The sequence below is a fragment of the Eschrichtius robustus genome, chromosome 14 (assembly GCF_028021215.1).
Source record: "Eschrichtius robustus isolate mEscRob2 chromosome 14, mEscRob2.pri, whole genome shotgun sequence".
In the NCBI taxonomy this organism is placed as follows: Eukaryota; Metazoa; Chordata; class Mammalia; order Artiodactyla; family Eschrichtiidae; genus Eschrichtius; species Eschrichtius robustus.
In genome coordinates this window covers 23428057-23446834 of record NC_090837.1, presented here as the reverse complement: position 1 = coordinate 23446834, position 18778 = coordinate 23428057, and the positions used below count along the sequence as shown (strand labels likewise).

General features: G+C 49.6%; 1 protein-coding gene across 4 annotated transcripts in view; it reads right to left on the bottom strand.

Annotated features, from left to right (window-relative positions):
- The window catches only part of TTC28 (tetratricopeptide repeat domain 28), a 587442-nt gene that overhangs the window by 32505 nt on the left and 536159 nt on the right, over positions 1 to 18778 (bottom strand). For all 4 annotated transcript variants that reach the window (XM_068563682.1, XM_068563683.1, XM_068563684.1 and 1 more), the window contains one exon: positions 5934 to 6074. In XM_068563682.1, the coding sequence (XP_068419783.1) occupies positions 5934 to 6074 (141 nt within the window). The remainder of the gene's footprint in view (positions 1 to 5933; positions 6075 to 18778) is intronic.

Genomic DNA, 18778 nt, shown 5'->3' with positions numbered 1-18778 from the left:
GGGGCTCAGCCCCCCTCAGGTGAGACTAAGGGAGGGGCCCCACCCAGGCTGAAGACCCCAGGGATGGTGGCAGCCAGCCTGGCCCAGAGATCCCACCCGTCCCGCCTGTCTCTCGGCGCAGAGGGAGGAGCCCAAACCTAAGCTTGGTGCATCCCAGAGATTCGCAAGGACTTCCCAGGGCTCCGCACGCACTTCCACCCAGGGGCGGGACTGGAACAGGCCTCCCTTGTCTGAGGAGGGGCAGGGACCGGGCAGAATACAGGGGAGCAGCGAGGAAAGGGGCGTTTCATGAAAGCATGACAGGCGAGCTGACCGAGGAGCCAGCTTTGCTCTTCCAGGTGCTGAGAAGCAGGGATGCCTGCCTCGCAGGCTTCCCCCCTGCGCCTTGGAGGGTCTTCTCCTTTCCCACCTTTCCCGTGTCCTCCCCTCTGTGCTCAATTCCCCGCCAGGCACTCGGGTCCTTCCCATCTGACAGGGCTGCAGAGTGAGCTGAGCCAGGAGCACTCACCCAGGGCACGTCTGGCATCTTTAGGGCAACTGGAGGGAGAGGACAGGAGAGAACCATGGGACAGGGGGCCTCTCCTGGGGTGGGCCAGGCCGGGCTGACCCGTGGCCATCACTGGAATCCTCCCACCAGGCAGGTCTCACCCGCACCCCCCGCACCTCCACTGTCACAGCTGAGTAAACAGAGACTCTAGGTTAAGCATCTCACCTAAGGCCCAGGTCATGGGCAGGGCCCCGCTGGCAATGCAGTCAGGCAACAGGAGGCTGGGGAGCCCAAGGCCCAGCGCTGCCACAGCCTCAGGCCCTGAACCCTCGTCTGATGTGCCCCGTCACCCAGGATGGCAGACGCTGCACTGAGCACTGTACTCCAGGCCGTCTGTGCACAGGGCGCACCCAGGTCAGGCTGTCCAGGGCCAGGAGAAGGAGGAGGCCTCCTGCCACAGTGCTGAGCTCGTTCTAGGTGCGGCCGCTTTGCTCAGGCGCCTGGCTCCTCACCTTCTCTGAGGTCTTTATCACATGTTTTCACTTTCCAGTGGCCAGTTCAGGAGGCTTCCTGTCTGTGCTCACAGCAGCAGGGTCCTGGGCCTGGGGGGGTCCTGCCTCCACTCCTCCAGAGCCCCCCACCTTTCTCAGGGGGGCCTCCTGCCTCACAGCCGAGGAGCTGGGAGCGGCCCTGGCAGACAGAGCCGAGCTCCTGTTTCATGGGCACCTGCTGCCTGTGAAACCACTTGGGTTCCCTCCTCCCCACCCCCAGCCCTGACCTGGATGCTCCAAAATCCCCTCCGGGGCTCTGAACTGCATCTTCTGAGGGAACAGGGGCTGGCTGGCCTGAGATTTGAACAAGTACCTGGGTTTTAAGGTACCAGTGGAAAGATAAATTGGCAAATCCATTATATTCAAGCAGCCAGAGATGCCTCAATTCAATTAAAAAAAAAGGACTCTGGTAGCATTCAGTGACTCCGCCATGAACATCCTCACGTGAAGGGCTGTCTCCTCGGGGAGATGAAGGCTGTCAAGTGCTGCATTTTAAGTACTTATTCAATAAGCTGTCGGTGCTTTCTGCCTGCTCACCTACCTAATCACCAAGCACCTGGCTCACTGGTCTGGTCCCTCCTTGGGTGGTGGGCTCAGGCAGAGACCCCTGCTCTTCCAGCGACGCCAACTCCTCTCAAGCCCAGGGATGAATCTGGGCTGCATGAGGCTTCTCTTCTCTTGCTCTTGGGCTCTCCTGGGAATGGTGGTCAAGGGCTGTGACACACGTACCACCAAGGGGCCTGGGACTGCCCTCCTGCAGAAACCACAGCCGCTGCCCACTCTGCTCTTTGCTGCAATGTGCATGAGGTTCCATGGCCAAGCCTGGGGATGGTCGCCTTGGAAAAACCTGATGCCCAGGCCAGCCTTGCACAGGCTTTGCCTGATGACCCCATTCAGGGCCCAAGCTGGGCAGTCATGGGGGGACGGGCTTATTATGTGCTCAGGGATGGAGAGAAGAGGACCCTGTGTGTGGTGGCCTGCCCAGCTGATGCTAACACAGAAACCCCCTTTCCAAAGGGCCTTGCACCCATGGGTGATTTGTGGGTCCAAGCCTGTCCCCCCCACAAACCTGTGAAGTCTCACTCACTCATTTATAAAGAACCCCAGAGCTGTATTAGTCAGTGTTGTCCAAAGACAGAATGCACCGCCTCAGGAGGTGGTGAGCTCCCTCTCACTGGAGGAGTTCAAGCAAAGGCTGAGTGATCATCTGGCAGGAGCATTAGATGGGTGGGGATCTGGGAGCTAGAGCACTGTCTTGGGAGATGGCCAGACACAGATCCTAATGCTAGCTCTGTCGCTGAGCCCATGTGACCCGCCCATTGGGAAGGCACGCCTCTGTGCCACACTAGGCGTGGGCACCCAGACCACACCAGGGCAGCCCCTCTCTTTGGTCTCTTCTCTCCTGCCCAGTCACGGGAGGCTGGTCCCACAGGATGGTGGTGCCTCCTTTTCTTCCTGCAGGACCCCCAGTCTTGGTCACTGACTCTCTTGGAGGACCCCGACCAGGCCAAGGAGGCTCACTTGCCGATTCGCCCACCCGGTCTTCTTTTGGGGGTGTGTGTGGCCGGGGTGCTAGCTGGAGGCTGCAAAGCTGAGGGAGGGCTCTGGCCCCCTCTCTAGAATGGGGAGCCCTGACACTTCGTTGCCCTCTGCTTTGGCTCTAGCCACTGATGTCTGGGCAACAGGAAAGCCCCTTTCTGCATCATATCACACATACTGCCATAAAGTGAAAAAGTAAAGACCTAGCACGCATGTTGCACCAGTGGTGGCAACAGAAGTCAGAACATTTCTCTGGGATTCCGGTCCTAATGGATTCTGGCTGGGCGCACCTGCAATGCCAAGGCACAGCCCTAGGACCCAGAATCCGGGTGCAGCTGAAAGCCTGTCCTGTTCCTCTTCCTCTTTTCTGCAGCAAATGCGATCTGCTGACTGCCCCTAGGTTCAGACACACATACACACACACACACACACCCATATACACGCACTGGCCTTCCAGCCCTCAGCATAACTTCCCAAGCCTTCTGCAGGATGAGGGGTAGAGCCCTCTCTGGGGGCTGCTGCTTTGCCCAGTGGGGGCCCCCAGGGCCAGGTGCTAAATGAGAGAAGACTGCTCATTTCCTCACTAGCAGTGCCTGCCCTGGGCTCGACATGCAACTGTGTTTTCTGCCAAAGTGCACAGGCAAGAAGAAAAATAGTGGTTGTGGAGACCTCAAGAACAAAGACCAAGCTAGCTGTGCAGTGGGGAGAGAGAGAGAGAGAGAAAGAGGGGGAGAGAGAGAATTCTAAGGCCAAGTCTCACTTGACTTGCCTCTGCTGCAGCAGCCTCATTGCCAAACCAGTCCAGCAAACTGCCTGGAACAAAAGAGCCAAGCAGCCCATGAATCACGGGGCTGGAGGGCCCTGCAGAGGGGAGCTGGTGCTGCTACACACACGGCTGCTTCCACTTCACCTCTGTGGGCTCCAGGGACAAGCGCTCTGCCGTCCCAGCCAGTGACAAACCAGCCCACCTCCTGGTCACGAAGGGGCAGCAAGAAAGGCCTGCCTGGGACCCCACGCAGGGCAGGGCAGCACACAGGCCGGCAGGGCAGCTGGGAGGTGGGACCCGAAACCCAGCTTTGCACCTGCTGTGGGGGCAGGTCTCCACCCTCCCAGCCCGTGTGTGCCCCTCAGCTGCGAGACTCGAGGATAGGCTGGAAGTTTGCAAGGGCCCACACCATCTTAACCGACAAGGATACCTTGGCCTCTGTGGGTCACTTGGAAGGATGGAGGCCAGAGACCCCTCTTCCTGGGCTTGTCGGGAAACAGCAGAGAGCACACAGCATGGCAACTGTCTTAGGCCTTTGGCTCCCTGCACTGAAGCTGAAAGAATGCAGCCTGTTTCCCCTCATCCGATCTGCCCTCAGAAGTCTCTAGAAGGTCAGGATTGGAAAGGTGTGCAGAGACCACTTCTAACCCTTTGTTTTCCTGAGGGCAGGCCTGAGGCTTCGAGCAGGTCAGGCCCTGATGAGGGAGCTGGGCACAGAGTAGCCAGGCAGTGAGGCCCAGGCTCCCGTGCTGCAGGCCTTGCTGCCCCCTCCCAGCCTCAGGGCTGGCCCAGTCCTCAGCCTGGCCCTGGGCACAGACCGCATTGTTTAAACGAACCAATGAACTAATCCATGGTACTGTGCTCACTGGACCTACCTCAGAGCTGCTCAGAAAGACAACAAACATTTTCCCAAAGCAAGCAACTCCATGATCCAAAATTCACACCACCTACCATCCAGGGGTGATAAGCTAGGATCCCAGGTACATCTGGTTTGACCCCTTTCTTGCCTTAGCACCGGAGGCCCTGGAGGAGGGGCTCCTGGCCACAGGCATGCCTGTGATCAGGCTGGCCATGGATGCCTGACGGCCTGCCGCTGGCTCTCTCTCTCTTGCAAGCAAAGGACATGAGATGGGACAGGAAGAAAAAGGGCGGGTGAGGCTGCAACCCAAGGTGGTGAACACCTGTTCCACAGGTACATACAAATTTCACCCCTTCTAAAGTTTGTCCGCCCACATTATCGTAAGAATCCAAGTTTAGCACTGTCCTTCACACCTAAAACAGTAGAAAGTCACCACGAGTACACGTGCATTAGGAAGCCTGTCATGTGTTGTTCATACATTAGCTCCTCAATTCTCATGTTAAGGGAACCCTGAAAAGTAGGAAGCTTGTTCCCACTTCAGCAACGAGGAAACAGGCTGACAGTGGTGAAGTCGCCTGCCTAGGGTCCCACAGCTGGCACGCGGCAAGGCCAGACCTGAGCCCCAAGCTCTTCGCGCCCTAGTTCACAACCATGGATCACAGCACCAGGCAGAGTCGAGAATCACCTGCCTCAGAGGCCGAGAAGCAGCAGCAGAGGGCGGAGCCGGGCCCGACCCACCTCCTCGCGCCTGGCCCTGTCCCTCCACAAAATTAAAGCCATGAGGGACACCTGCAAAGGGGGCAGGGCCGAAGAGGAAGCTGGGGGTGAACCAGACTGAGGTCCTGGCGTCCTTTCAGCCAAGTTGCCACTTCCTACAGCCCCAGCTCCTGGCTCCCGTCCCACTCAGCTCGCCCCTGGGAAAGTAAACACACGTTTGTCACCGTGACAGCACAATAATGAGAGGAAACCAGGGCCTGGAGTAGGAGCAGACGGGGCACACAACGCCCCCCACACAGGGCAGCCCGGCAGAGGCTGCCTCCACCCAGAGCACAGTCACTCCCTCCTGTGTGCCTGGCTCAACCTGCTGCCCTTCAAAGGCAGGGACCTCAGAGAGTCTGGAATGTCTTTCTGGAAAGGTCTCTCCAAATGTGACTCCCAGGTTGTTGCCAGGCAACCAAATGACAGCGGGACAGGTGTCCCTCAACCCCAACTGCCTGCCCCTGTTTATTTGGACGCAGCTCGGCTGTCACCCCCGGTGAAAAGGTGCAGGGGTGTGCTGGTTGGCAATTTCAACCCTGACCCATCTCGACGCCGCTGAGGTCTATCTGGTCAAGTAACGGGGAGATGGGGCCTGGGTCTGGACGGGCTCTCCCTCCAGCAATGCTGGCATCCACTCTTTCGGGCCTCCCTCAGTCTCAGGCCAGGAAGGTCAACACAGGGGCCTGGCCGTGAGTTACTGGCAAAAGCTGGCGAAGAAGTATGTGAAGTCACTCTGTGTGGCTTCTGCCTGGTGTCTGGGAAATCAGCTCCGAGGTCACGGGAAGAAGCGGCCTCCCGTCCCAGCCAAGGCGGGCCCGGGGAGCGGGGGCCCGGGAGTACCACGCTCGCTCCTGCAGACTCACATCCCAGCCAGAAGCCCAAGCAGCCAGAAGGAGCATCCCCCGAAAGCACGCTATCCACGCTGCCGGGCGCCCTGCCTGGCACCAGCCCAGGAGGCAGGGCCACACATACCTGTTAAAGAGGTTGTTGCGGCGAACCATCCGAAGAAAGCCAGTGGGGTCGGTGACCGAGTTGAGCCTGTTGTTCATCTCCTCAAACTGCTGGTCCATGATGTCTCCGGCTTCACTCTCTGTCTCACTGCTGGCACAGGCCCTGTGGGGAAACGGCAGAGAAAGGGCGCTGAGCGCTGCTGCAAGCCTGCTCCGAGGCCCCGTCAGTCCAGCACCCAGCACAGCCCAGCGCGGCACCTCCTGAGTCTCCTCCTGCTCCCCATGTCCCGTGTCCCCCTCCTGCTCCCCGCAGCCTGCACCCTGCCCGCTCGTGTCGCACTCCGCTGGCTGCATCCCCTGTGAACCCGCTGCAGGAAAGGGCTGGGCCGGCACCCAGGCTGCACTCCCTGCACCCAGCGTGTGCCCGACACAGACCGGGTGCTCAACCACCATTTGCTGAACGAATGGCACCATTTGCTGTGTCCTGACTGCCAGCCGGCTGCTCCGCCAGCGCAGAGCTTGGGTGAGTGTGCTGTGTGGCAGGAGCCCCAGTCCATTCCAGCCCAGAACCAGTAATTAAGCACCTACCTGTGCCAGGCACCATGCCAGGTGAGGGCACACGCAGCCCCCAAAGGCATTTTTCCAGACGAGGAGACAAACACGCACACGAGTGGTTGCAATGCCAGGCAGAGGGGGACTTTGAAATGTAGGCTTGAGAAACGTTGCTGACTGGAGCCCATTTCCAAGCTCAGCATGAGGGTGTTATAATTTTTGAATTAATAAATTCATATTTCCTCTGTGACAGACTGTAAAAGAACATCTCACAATGGATTTTAAATAAATAGAAGTACCCAGGAGTGCCCTGATTCATCAGTATGATTAAAATAACAAAGGGCATATTAAATGTAAAAGCTGTGTCCTATGGCCCTGTGAGGCCAAGACAGACGTGATGACATGGTCACGAAGGTGTCCGAGGGGGCGCTGGCCTCCCCCGGTCCTCACCGGGTCCAAGTCCACCGAGGCTGAGGCTCAGCGAGGGCAGACCTCTATGTGGAGCCCCGTCTTCCTTCAGCATCCTGATTACATCCAGACTTTGTGGAAATGCTGAGTGATGTCTGGCCCACAGATGACACCCAACCCACGTGGCAACTTTGATTAAAGTCTCCTGCTGCCTAAGGAGCAGAGGGGAAGAGTGGAGAGCGCCAGGGCACTGGAGGCAGAGGACAGACTCACAGACCAGCCACGTAAGCCACTCACATGCTGGAGAAGTGGGATCTGGAAAGGAACAGACTTCCTGCTGCCCAGAGGGAAAAGGCTTGGCGCGTTGAGATTTGGGTTTAAGGTGAGCATGGCCTGCTTCAAATGGCTAGGCTGGTGAGCCCGTGGCATCAGAATTACAGGACAGAGGAGGGGAATGACCCCCTCACTGGGTCGTCACAGAGCCAAATGAGACGCAGTGTGTGAAGCTGCTTAGTAAACCTGAAGGCTCTAAGTGAACGTCAGCCCTGGTGAGATGTCCATTTTATGTGTCAACTTGACTGGGCCCCGGGGGGCCCAGACATTTGGTGAAACATTATCCTAGGTGTGGCTGTGAGGGCGTTTCTGAGAGATTAACATTGGAACCTGTAGACTGAGGAAAGCAAACTGCTCTCCCCATGTGGGTGGGCCCCATTCAATCCACTGAGGGCCTGAATAGAACAAAAAGGGGGAGTAAGAGAGCACTCCCTGCCTGCCTACCTGCCTTTGAGCTGGGACACGGGTCTCCTCCCCCTTCAGATGTGGACAGATTGGAACTTACATCACCGGCTCTCCTGCGTGTCCAGCTCGCCAACGACAGATCTGGGACTTCTCAGCCTTCATTACGGTGTGAGCCAATTCCTCACAATAAACTTCCATGCATGTGTCTGTGTGTGTGTGCGCGCACGTGCCCTATCTGTTCCTCTGGAGAACCTGGCATCAGGCACCAGATTCCGACTCAGCAGTGCTCCTTGCAGAAGGTCACGCAAACGTCCCATCACTGGGAGAGGACCCCAGGGGCCGGAGCCCCAGAGAAGTGTCAGGACTGGGGCGGTCTTCAAGGACGGCAGAGAGGTACGATTTCTGAGCCAGCTGCTCTCCTTCATCCCAGAACCACACCGATGGCTGGTAAAGGCATTAGCCTGCCTTTCTTCCTAGCCACACAATCTGGACATGACCCTTCAAACCCAGCACAGTGCCCAGCATACAGCAGGTACGCAAAGAGGAACTGCTGAACGAATGCCTATACTGGAGAGCATTTTACAACATGCAAAGTATTTTTACACAGATTTAATCCTATCTGTCCAACAAGCCTGTGAGGCAGTTCTCGTCATCTCCACTTTATTTCTGAGGAGGATGAGGTCTGGAGAAGCTGAGGAACTTGGCCAAGGAGCACTAAGTGGTAGAGCCAGACCTGACCTCCCCGCCCCTCCCCCTCTAAGGCTCTAAGTGTCTCACACATTCCAAGTCTCTTTCTGCTGGGGTTTGACTAGGGGAGGGAGGGGATGAATACAGGAAACAGGAACCAGGAAAGTTCCAAGCACCTAAACAAATCACCATGGCTTCCATCCTGTTGGAGAGCAGGAGCGAGGTTTTATTCCTCTCGCCACCCCACGGGCGTCAGTCGACAGGGTGAGCAGCTGAAGGCTTAAAATGCTCCCTTGGGAGCTGAGGGCCCGTCACAGAGACCCTGGTAAATATCACTCAACAAGCTCTTCTGTCCAGGGACACATTTATCATCTGAACGCGACGGCCTGCTTGGAGCTGAGAAATCTGCCTGTCATTCGGTGCTTTGCAAAGGCGAGAAGAATTGGCTGGAACCGGTATCGGCCTCCATTATCTTGCAGCTCCGCTCGCTCGTGTTGTCAGCCCTCAGGATCTCATACTCAATGGGGTTGTTTCCTATTTCCTGACCCTTCAAAGTATTAACACTGAAGGGAAAAACAAACAGGCGATGTCACAGATAAGGGAATCTCCCATTTACAAAACAAGCCTCATCTATACAGCAGGGATACCGAGTGTCTTGCCATCAACGGTCGCCATATCACAATCACAGCCCCCTCATTTCTCTGAGAGACTTTCTAGAGATGGCATATCAGCTAGTCTGATGCCATTCACTTTGATCCAGCAAGGATTACTGAGCGGGACCTACGTGCAAGAACCACAAAGGCCAAACAGAAGAGAGTCTCACTACGCCTGCCTTCAAGGCACATACCATCGTGTATGACTAGTGACTACTGGCTAAGGTGGGTTAAGAAGGAGGCAGGAGGGTATCAGCCTATAGCAAAGAGAGGGAGGGCATAAGAGCTTTCCTGGAATTAGCTGCATCTGAAGGATACAACTATGACAGGTAGAGGCTGGGGTGGTGGCTGGGAGTGGGGGGATGGAACAGTATGAGGAGGTGTGGAGATAAGACAGTATGGGGACTCTCTGGGGCCCAGGGAATAACCCAGGTGAGCTGGAGCAGAGGGAAAGAGTGGCAGAGAGGAAGGAGAGAGTGGCGGAAGGCCTTGAACTTGGAAGGCAGTAGAGAGCTGTCAGTCCAGGCCTCTAAGCAGGGGGTAGTGGGCTCAGGGCTGCTGTCTGAGAGACAGTCAACTGGCCCAGACTGGCGAATGCCGATTACACGGGAAGGAGAAAGTCAGGTGGCTATTACCAGCACCTACTCAGAAGCAGCCCTGAAGGCCCGGGGTCGAGCCCAGTGGGGACTGTTGGTCCCTCACACCTACTAGAAACCCCATTCTCAGGAGTTACTATTGTGTTAATACATTAATGTGCCCTGGGTCTCAACACGCCAGGTGAGGCAAGCTTTCCACAAGCCCTCGGGCTCTGAGGTCTGGGTAGTGGCTCCCTCCTCTGCCTCGAGCTCCCATCCCCTGTCTCCCTACAAATGGACAAGGCTGGCTGTAAACCCACCTTCCTGGTTCCTCCTCATTCTTTGCTCTCTATTGTCACAAACAATGGTTCTGCTTGTCCTATGGTTGGGCTGGCTATCTCATTAGTCTAGACCTGTGAACTAGGGTGGCAAGGCTGAGAGTGAGAAAGTGAGAACTAACAGGAGAAACATTACCAAACAGAGAACTTATCTTCCTGAAACTCATTGAAGGGAAAGGGTAAAAGACAACTAGCAGTTAATTTATGGCAGATAGAGAAACTGAAAGTAGAAGCTAGTCTTCAGTGGAAGAGGAAGGGGTTCAGTTTGGACATGCTAAAAGTGCAGACAGGACACTGAGTTGGTGATGCCAAGTATGCAGATACTGATTCAATTATTTAGATGGTCTTCCTTCCAGAAGGGCTGGAGACTATTAGAAATCCAAGTCTGGTGCTGAGGAGAGAGGTTGGGACCAACTGTTTGATATCTCATTCATTTATTCACTTAATAAATGTTATTAAGAATTTGTTATAAATATCCTGCTATATACCACGTTCTGGTTCTAGGTAAAATGGAGTAAAAAAACATTCCACCCCACCTTTCCAACTGAATACAACTATAAATTCTTGATGGGCTGCACAGAACAGGATATCTGAGGAATGTGAAAAGTAAACAATATCAGGCAAATGAGGGAAGAAGACCAGAATTCAAAGTGCCACCAAATCAGTACTGAGCTTCACATTCTTTGTCCCTGTGAAATCCATCAGACAGGTCTCTCTGAAACCCCCAGATGTAGAAGCAGGAATCAGTGTGAACAGAGACCTCCAGGAGAAGCCCTCTGTTTCTGGCTCAGAGACACTACAGAAAATCTCCCATTTTTCTTATTCTTTCATTTCTGTTCTCATGTTCCAGGCCACAGACAAATCCTGTCAGTTGACCTACTCTAAAATAATTGCTAATGGAAGTCATTCAGATAGAAGGGAAATGATACCAGAAAGAACTAGGAACATCAGCAAAGAAGGGAGAGTAACAGAAATATCAAATGTCTGAGTAGATATAATAGACTATTCTTCTCCTAACACTGTCTGCTGGAGTTTTATTTATTTATCTTTATTTATATATTTTTTAATAAATTTAGTTTTATTTTTTATTTATTTATTTTTGGCTGTGTTGGGTCTTCGTTGCTGTGCACAGGCTTTCTCTAGTTGTGGTGAGCAGGGACTGCTCTTCATTGCGGTGCATGGGCTTTTCACTGCGGTGTTTTCTCTTGTTGCGGAGCATGGGCTCTAGGCGCATGGGCTTCAGTAGTTGTGGTACGCGGGCTTCAGTAGTTGTGGCTTGCGGGCTCTAGAGTGCAGGCTCAGTAGTTGTGGTGCACGGGCTTAGCTGCTCCGCGGCATGTGGGGTCTTCCCAGACCAGGGATCAAACCCATGTCCCCCGCATTGGCAGGCGGATTCTTAACCACTGCGCCACCAGGGAAGTCCCTGGAGTTTTAATGTAGGTAGATGTAGTATGTAAGACAAATACAAGATGGGGCGGGGTGCTGGTAAAGATTCCCATATGGTGATAAGACTTTTATATTTCTCTTGAATTAATAAAGTATCAATAGTAAGTAAACTGCAGACTATAAAAAGTATATATATATTATAATCTCTAGAACAACTATTTAAAAAGCTATAAAAAGAAACATAGTCAAAGACACAAGAGATAAATTAAGGGACTTCAAAAAAAAAGTTCAAATAACCCAGAATAAGGCAGGAAAGGGGAAACAGAGGAATGAAAAACAGAGACTCAAACGAAAAACAAATATTAATATGACATACATAAATCCACACATATCAATAATTATATTAAAAGTAAATGGTCTAAATACAGAGACTGACAGAATGGAATTTAAAAACACCATCTAATTAAATGCTTTTACAAGAAATTCTCTTCAGATATGATACAGGAAGGTTTAAAGTAAAAGGATACAAAAAGATATATCATGCAAATAGTATTCAAAACAAAGCTGGAGTGGTTATGTTAATATCAAAGTAGATGTCAAAGCAAAGAAAATTACCAGGGATAAAGAGGGACATTACACAATGATAAAAGGGCCAGTTCACCAGGAACATAAAATGGTTCTCAATGTGTATTCACCTATCAGCAGAGCTTCAAAATACATGATGTAAAAACTGACAGAACTGAAAAGAGAGGTGGATAAATTGACAGGGATTTTAATACTCCTTTCTTAGTAGTTGACAGAACTGGTAGATAGAAAATCAACAAGATACAGAAGAACTGAACAATACCATCAACCAACTGAATATAATTGAAATTTAGAGAAAACTCCACCCAACAAAAGTACAACACATATTCTTGTCAAATGCATGGAGAATATTCCTTAGAATAGACCATACCTTGGGTCATAAAACAACCTTAACAAATTTTAAATAATGCAAAATATGCCCTCTGCCCACCATGGAATTAGATTTGAAAGCAAAAAAAAGAAAGTTAACAGGAAAATCTCCAAACGCTTGGAAACTAAACAACACACTTCTAAATTACTGTCAAAGAAGAAGCCTTAAGAGAAACTAGGAAAATATTTTGAACTGAACAAAACTGAAAATACAACATAAATTTGTGGGACATAGATAAAGCCTTAGAGATAAGTAAATAGCATTAAATGCTTATATTAAAAAAGAAAGGGCTGCAATAACAAGAAGGTGGGGGTAGCAATACTCATATCAGACAAAACAGACTTTAAAACAAAGGCCATAAAGAAAGATAAAGAAAGACACTATATAATGACAAAAGGATCAACACAAGAAGGTAACATTACACTCATTAACATAAAGGCACCCAATATAGGAGCACCTAAATACATAAAATGAATACTAACAGACATAAAGGGAGAAACTGATGGGAATACAATAACAGTAGGAGACTTCAACACCCCACTGACATCAATGGACAGACCTTTCAGACAGAAAATCAATAAGGCAACAGAGATCCTAAGTGACACAATAGAACAGTTAGACTTAATTGATATTTTCAGGACATTACATCCAAAGGCACAGAATATACATTCTTTTCAAGTGTACATGGAACATTCTCTAGGGTATACCACATACTAGAACACAAAACAAGCCTCAACAAATTTAAGAGGATAGAAATTATTTCAAGCATCTTTTGTGACCACAACGGCATGAAACTAGAGATCAACCACAGAGAGAAAAACAAGAAAAAAATGATTACATGGAGACTAAAAATCATGCTACTAAAAAACCAATGGGTGAAGGATGAAATCAAAGAGGAAATTTTAAAAATACCTCAAGACAATAAACACACAACCATACAAAATCTATGGGATGCAGCAAAAACATCCTAAGAGGGAAGTCCATAGTGATACAGGCGTTCCTCAAAAAAAGAGAAAAATCTCAAACAACCTAACCAACCACCTAAAAGAATTAGAAAAAGAAGAAACAAAACCTAACGTCAGCAGAAGAAAAGAAATAATAAAGAGAGGAAATAAATAAAATAGAGATAAAAATAACAATAGAAAAATCAATAAAACCAAGATCTGGTTTTCTGAAAGGACAGACAAAATTGACAAACCTCTGGCCAGGCTCACCAAGAAGAAAAGAGAGAGGACCCAAGTAAACAAAATAAGAAATGAAAAAGGATAAATAACCAATACCACAGAAATACAAAGAAGCATAAAAACAATTATATGAACAATTATATGCCAACAATTTGGACAATCTAAAAGAAATGGACAAGTTTCTAGAAACATACAGCCCACCAAAAGTGAATCAAGAACAAATAGATAATTTGAACTGACCAATCACTAGAAGTGAAATAGAATCTGTAATTAAAAAAAAAAAAAACAAAAAACCTCCCTGCAAACAAAAGTTCAGGACCAGATGGCTTCACTGGGGAATTCTGCCAAACATACAAAGAACTTATACCAATCCTTCTCAAACTCTTCCAAAAGACTGAAGAGGAGGGAACATTCCCAAAGTCATTCTATGAAGCCAACAATCACCCTGATACCAAAACCAGACAAAGACACTACCAAAAAAGAAAGTTACAGGCCAATATCTTAGTATAGATGCAAAAATCCACAACAAAATATTAGCAAAACAAATCCAACAACACACAAAAAGGATCATAACCATGATCAAGTTGGATTCATTCCAAGGTCACAAGGAAGGTTCAACATATGCAAATGAATGTGATACACCACAATAACAAAAGACAAAAACCACATGATTATCTCAATAGATGCAGAAAAAGCATTTGATAAAATGCGTCATCCATTCATGATAAAAACTCTCACCAAAGTGGGTATAGAGGGAGCTTATCTCAACATAATAAAAGCTATTTATGACAAACCCAGAGCCAACATAACACTCAATGGTGAAAAGCTGAAAGCCTTCCCACTAAAATCTGGAACAAGACAAGGATGCCCACTATCACCACTTCTATTCAACGCAGTTATTTTGGAAGTCCCAGCTACAGCAATCAGACAAGAAAAAGAAATAAAAGGCATCCAAATTGGAAGGGAAGAGGTAAAATTGTCATTATATGCAGATGACATGATACTCTAGATAGAAAACCCTAAAGACTCCACACAAAAACTATTAAAACTGATAAATGGGGGGAATGAGGAAGATGGCGGAAGAGTAAGACGCGGAGATCACCTTCCTTCCCACAGATACAGTAGAAATACATCTACACGTGGAACTGCTCCTACAGAACACCCACTGAACGCTGGCAGAAAACGTCAGACCTCCCAAAAGGCAAGAAACTCCCCCCGTACTTGGGTAGGGCAAAAGAAAAAAGAAATAACAGAGACAAAAGAATAGGGACGGCACCTGCACCAGTGGGAGGGAGCCGTGAAGGAGGAAAGGTTTCCACGCACTAGGAAGCCCCTTCGCGGGCAGAGACTGCGGGTGGCAGAGGGGGGAAGCTTCGGAGCCACGGAGGAGAGCGCAGCCACAGGGGTGTGGAGGGCAAAGCGGAGAGATTCCCGCACGGAGGATCAGTGCCGACCAGCACTCACCAGCCCGAGAGGCTTGTCTGCTCACCCGCCGGGGCGGGCGGGGCTGGGAGCTGAGGCTCGGGCTTTGGTCGGATCGCAAGGAGAGGACTGGGGTTGGCGGCGTGAACACAGCCTTGAAGGGGTTAGCGCACCACAGCTAGCCGGGAGGGAGTCCGGGAAAAAGTCTGCAGCTGCCGAAGAGGCAAGAGACTTTTTCTTCCCTCTTTGTTTCCTGGTGCGCGAGGAGAGGGGATTCAGAGCGCCGCCTAAACGAACTTCAGAGACGGGCGCAAGCCGCAGCTATCAGCGCGGACCCCACAGCAACAGGGGCGCAGAGGAAAAAACGGAGAGATTCCCGCACAGAGGCTCGGCGCCGAGCAGCACTCACCAGCCTGAGAGGCTTGTCTGCTCACCCGCTGGGGCGGGCGGGGCTGGGAGCTGAGGCTCGGGCTTCGGTCAGATCGCAGGGAGAGGACTCGGGTTGGCGGCGTGAACACAGCCTGAAGGGGTTAGCGCACCACAGCTGGCTGGGAGGGAGACCGGGAAAAAGTCGGCAGCTGCCGAAGAGGCAAGAGACTCTTTCTTGCCTCTTTGTTTCGCGGCGCGCAAGGAGAGGGGATTCAGAGCGCCGCCTAAACGAACTCCAGAGACTGGCGCGAGCCGCAGCTATCAGCGCGGACCCCAGAGACGGGCGTGAGACGCTGGGGCTGCTGCTGCCGCATCCAAAAATCCTGTGTGCGAGCACAGGTCACTCTCCACACCGCCCCTCCCGGGAGCCTGTGCAGCCCGCCACTGCCAGGGTCCCGTGATCCAGGGACAACTTCCCCGGGAGAACGCACTGCGCACCTCAGGCTGGTGCAACGTCACGCTGGCCCCTGCCGTCGCAGGCTCGCCCTGCACTCCGTACCCCTCCCTCCCCGCGGCCTGGGTGAGCCAGAGCCCCCGAAGCAGCTGCTCCTTTAACCCCGTCCTGTCTGGGCGGGGAACAGACGCCCTCAGGCGACCTACACGCAGAGGCGGGTCCAAATCCAAAGCTGATCCCCAGGAGCTGTGCGAACAGAGAAGAGAAGGGGAAATCTCTCCCAGCAGCCTCAGAAGCAGCGGATTAAAACTCCACAAACAACTTGATGTGATGCATCTGTTGAATACCTGAATAGACAACGAATCATCCCAAATTCAGGAGGTGGACTTTGGGAGCAGGATATATTAATTTTTCCCCTTTTCCTTTTTTTGTGAGCGTATATGTATATGCTTCTGGGTGAGATTTTGTCTGTATAGCTTTGCTTTATAATAGCTTTATTTTACTACACTATATTATAGCCTCTTTCTTTCTTTCTTTCTATTTTTTCTCCCTTTTACTCTGAACCGTGTGGACGAAAGGCTCTTGGTGCTCCAGCCAGGCATCAGGGCCGTACCTCTGAGGTGGGAGAGCCAACTTCAGGACACTGGTCCACAAGAGACCTCCCAGCTCCACGTAATATCAAACGGCAAAAATCTCTCAGAGATATCCATCTCAACATCAAGACCCAGCATCACTCAATGACCAGCAAGCTACAGTGCTGAACACCTTATGCCAAACAACTAGCAAGACAGGAACACAGCCCCATCCATTAGCAGAGAGGCTGCCTAAAATCATAATAAGGCCACAGACACCCCAAAATACACCACCAGACGTGGACGTGCCCACCAGAAAGACAAGATCCAGCCTCATCCACCAGAAATCAGGCACTAGTTCCCTCCACCAGGAAACCTACACAACCCACTGAACCAACCTTAGCCACTGGGGACAGATACCAAAAACAACGGGAACTACGAACCTGCAGCCTGTGAAAAGGAGACCCCAAACACAGTAAGATAAGCAAAATGAGACGACAGAAAAACACACAGCAGATGAAGGAGCAGGGTCAAAACACACCAGACTTAACAAATGAAGAGGAAATAGGTAGTCTACCTGAAAAAGAATTCAGAATAATGATAGTAAGGATGATCCAAAATCTGGGAAATAGAATAGACAAAATGCAAGAAACATTTAACAAGGACGTAGAAGAACTAAAGAGGAACCAAGCAACGATGAAAAACACAATAAATGAAATTAAAAATACTCTAGATGGGATCAATAGCAGAATAACTGAAGCAGAAGAAAGGATAAGTGACCTGGAAGATAAAATGGTGGAAATAACTACTGCAGAGCAGGATAAAGAAAAAAGAATGAAAAGAACTGAGGACAGTCTCAGAGACCTCTGGGACAACATTAAACGCACCAACATTCGAATTATAGGGGTCCCAGAAGAAGAAGAGAAAAAGAAAGGGACTGAGAAAATATTTGAAGAGATTATAGTTGAAAACTTCCCTAATATGGGAAAGGAAATAGTTAATCAAGTCCTGGAAGCACAGAGAGTCCCATACAGGATAAACCCAAGGAGAAACACGCCAAGACACATATTAATCAAACTGTCAAAAATTAAATATAAGGAAAACATATTAAAAGCAGCAAGGGAAAAACAACAAATAACACACAAGGGAATCCCCATAAGGTTAACATCTGATCTTTCAGCAGAAACTCTGCAAGCCAGAAGGGAGTGGCAGGATATACTTAAAGTGATGAAGGAGAAAAACCTACAACCAAGATTACTCTACCCAGCAAGGATATCATTCAGATGTGATGGAGAAATTAAAACCTTTACAGACAAGCAAAAGCTGAGAGAGTTCAGCACCACCAAACCAGCTTTACAACAAATGCTAAAGGAACTTCTCTAGGCAAGAAACACAAGAGAAGGAAAACACCTACAATAACAAACCCAAAACATTTAAGAAAATGGGAATAGGAACATACATATCGATAATTACCTTGAATGTAAATGGATTAAATGCTCCCACCAAAAGACACAGGCTGGCTGAATGGATACAAAAACAAGACCCATATATATGCTGTCTACAAGAGACCCACTTCAGACCTAGGGACACATACAGACTGAAAGTGAGGGGATGGAAAAAGATATTCCATGCAAATGGAAATCAAAAGAAAGCTGGAGTAGCAATTCTCATATCAGACAAAATAGACTTTAAAATAAAGACTATTACAAGAGACAAAGAAGGACACTATATAATGATCAAGGGATCGATCCAAGAGGAAGGTATAACAATTGTAAATATTTATGCACCCAACATAGGGGCACCTCAATACATAAGGCAAATACTAACAGCCATAAAAGGGGAAATCGACAGCAACACAATCATAGTAGGGGACTTTAACACCCCACTTTCACCAATGGACAGATCATCCAAAATGAAAATAAATAAGGAAACACAAGCTTTAAATGATACATTTAACAAGATGGACTTAATTGATATTTATAGGACATTCCACCCAAAAACAACAGAATACACATTTTTCTCAAGTGCTCATGGAACATTCTCCAGGATAGATCATATCTTGGGTCACAAATCAAGCCTTGGTAAATTTAAGAAAATTGAAATCGTATCAAGTATCTTTTCTGACCACAACGCTATGAGACTAGATATCAATTACAGGAAAAGATCTGTAAAAAATACAAACACATGGAGGCTACACAATACACTACTTAATAACGAAGTGATCACTGAAGAAATCAAAGGGGAAATCAAAAAATACCTAGAAACAAATGAGAATGGAGATACGACGACCCAAAACCTATGGGACACAGCAAAAGCAGTGCTAAGAGGGAAGTTTATAGCAATACAAGCCTACCTCAAGAAACAGGAAACATCTCGAACAAACAACCTAACCTTGCACCTAAAGCCATTAGAGAAAGAAGAACAAAAAAACCCCAAAGCCAGCAGAAGGAAAGAAATCATAAAGATCAGGTCAGAAATAAAAGAAAAAGAAATGAAGGAAACAATAGCAAAAATCAATGAAACTAAAAGCTGGTTCTTTGAGAAGATAAACAAAATTGATAAACCATTAGCCAG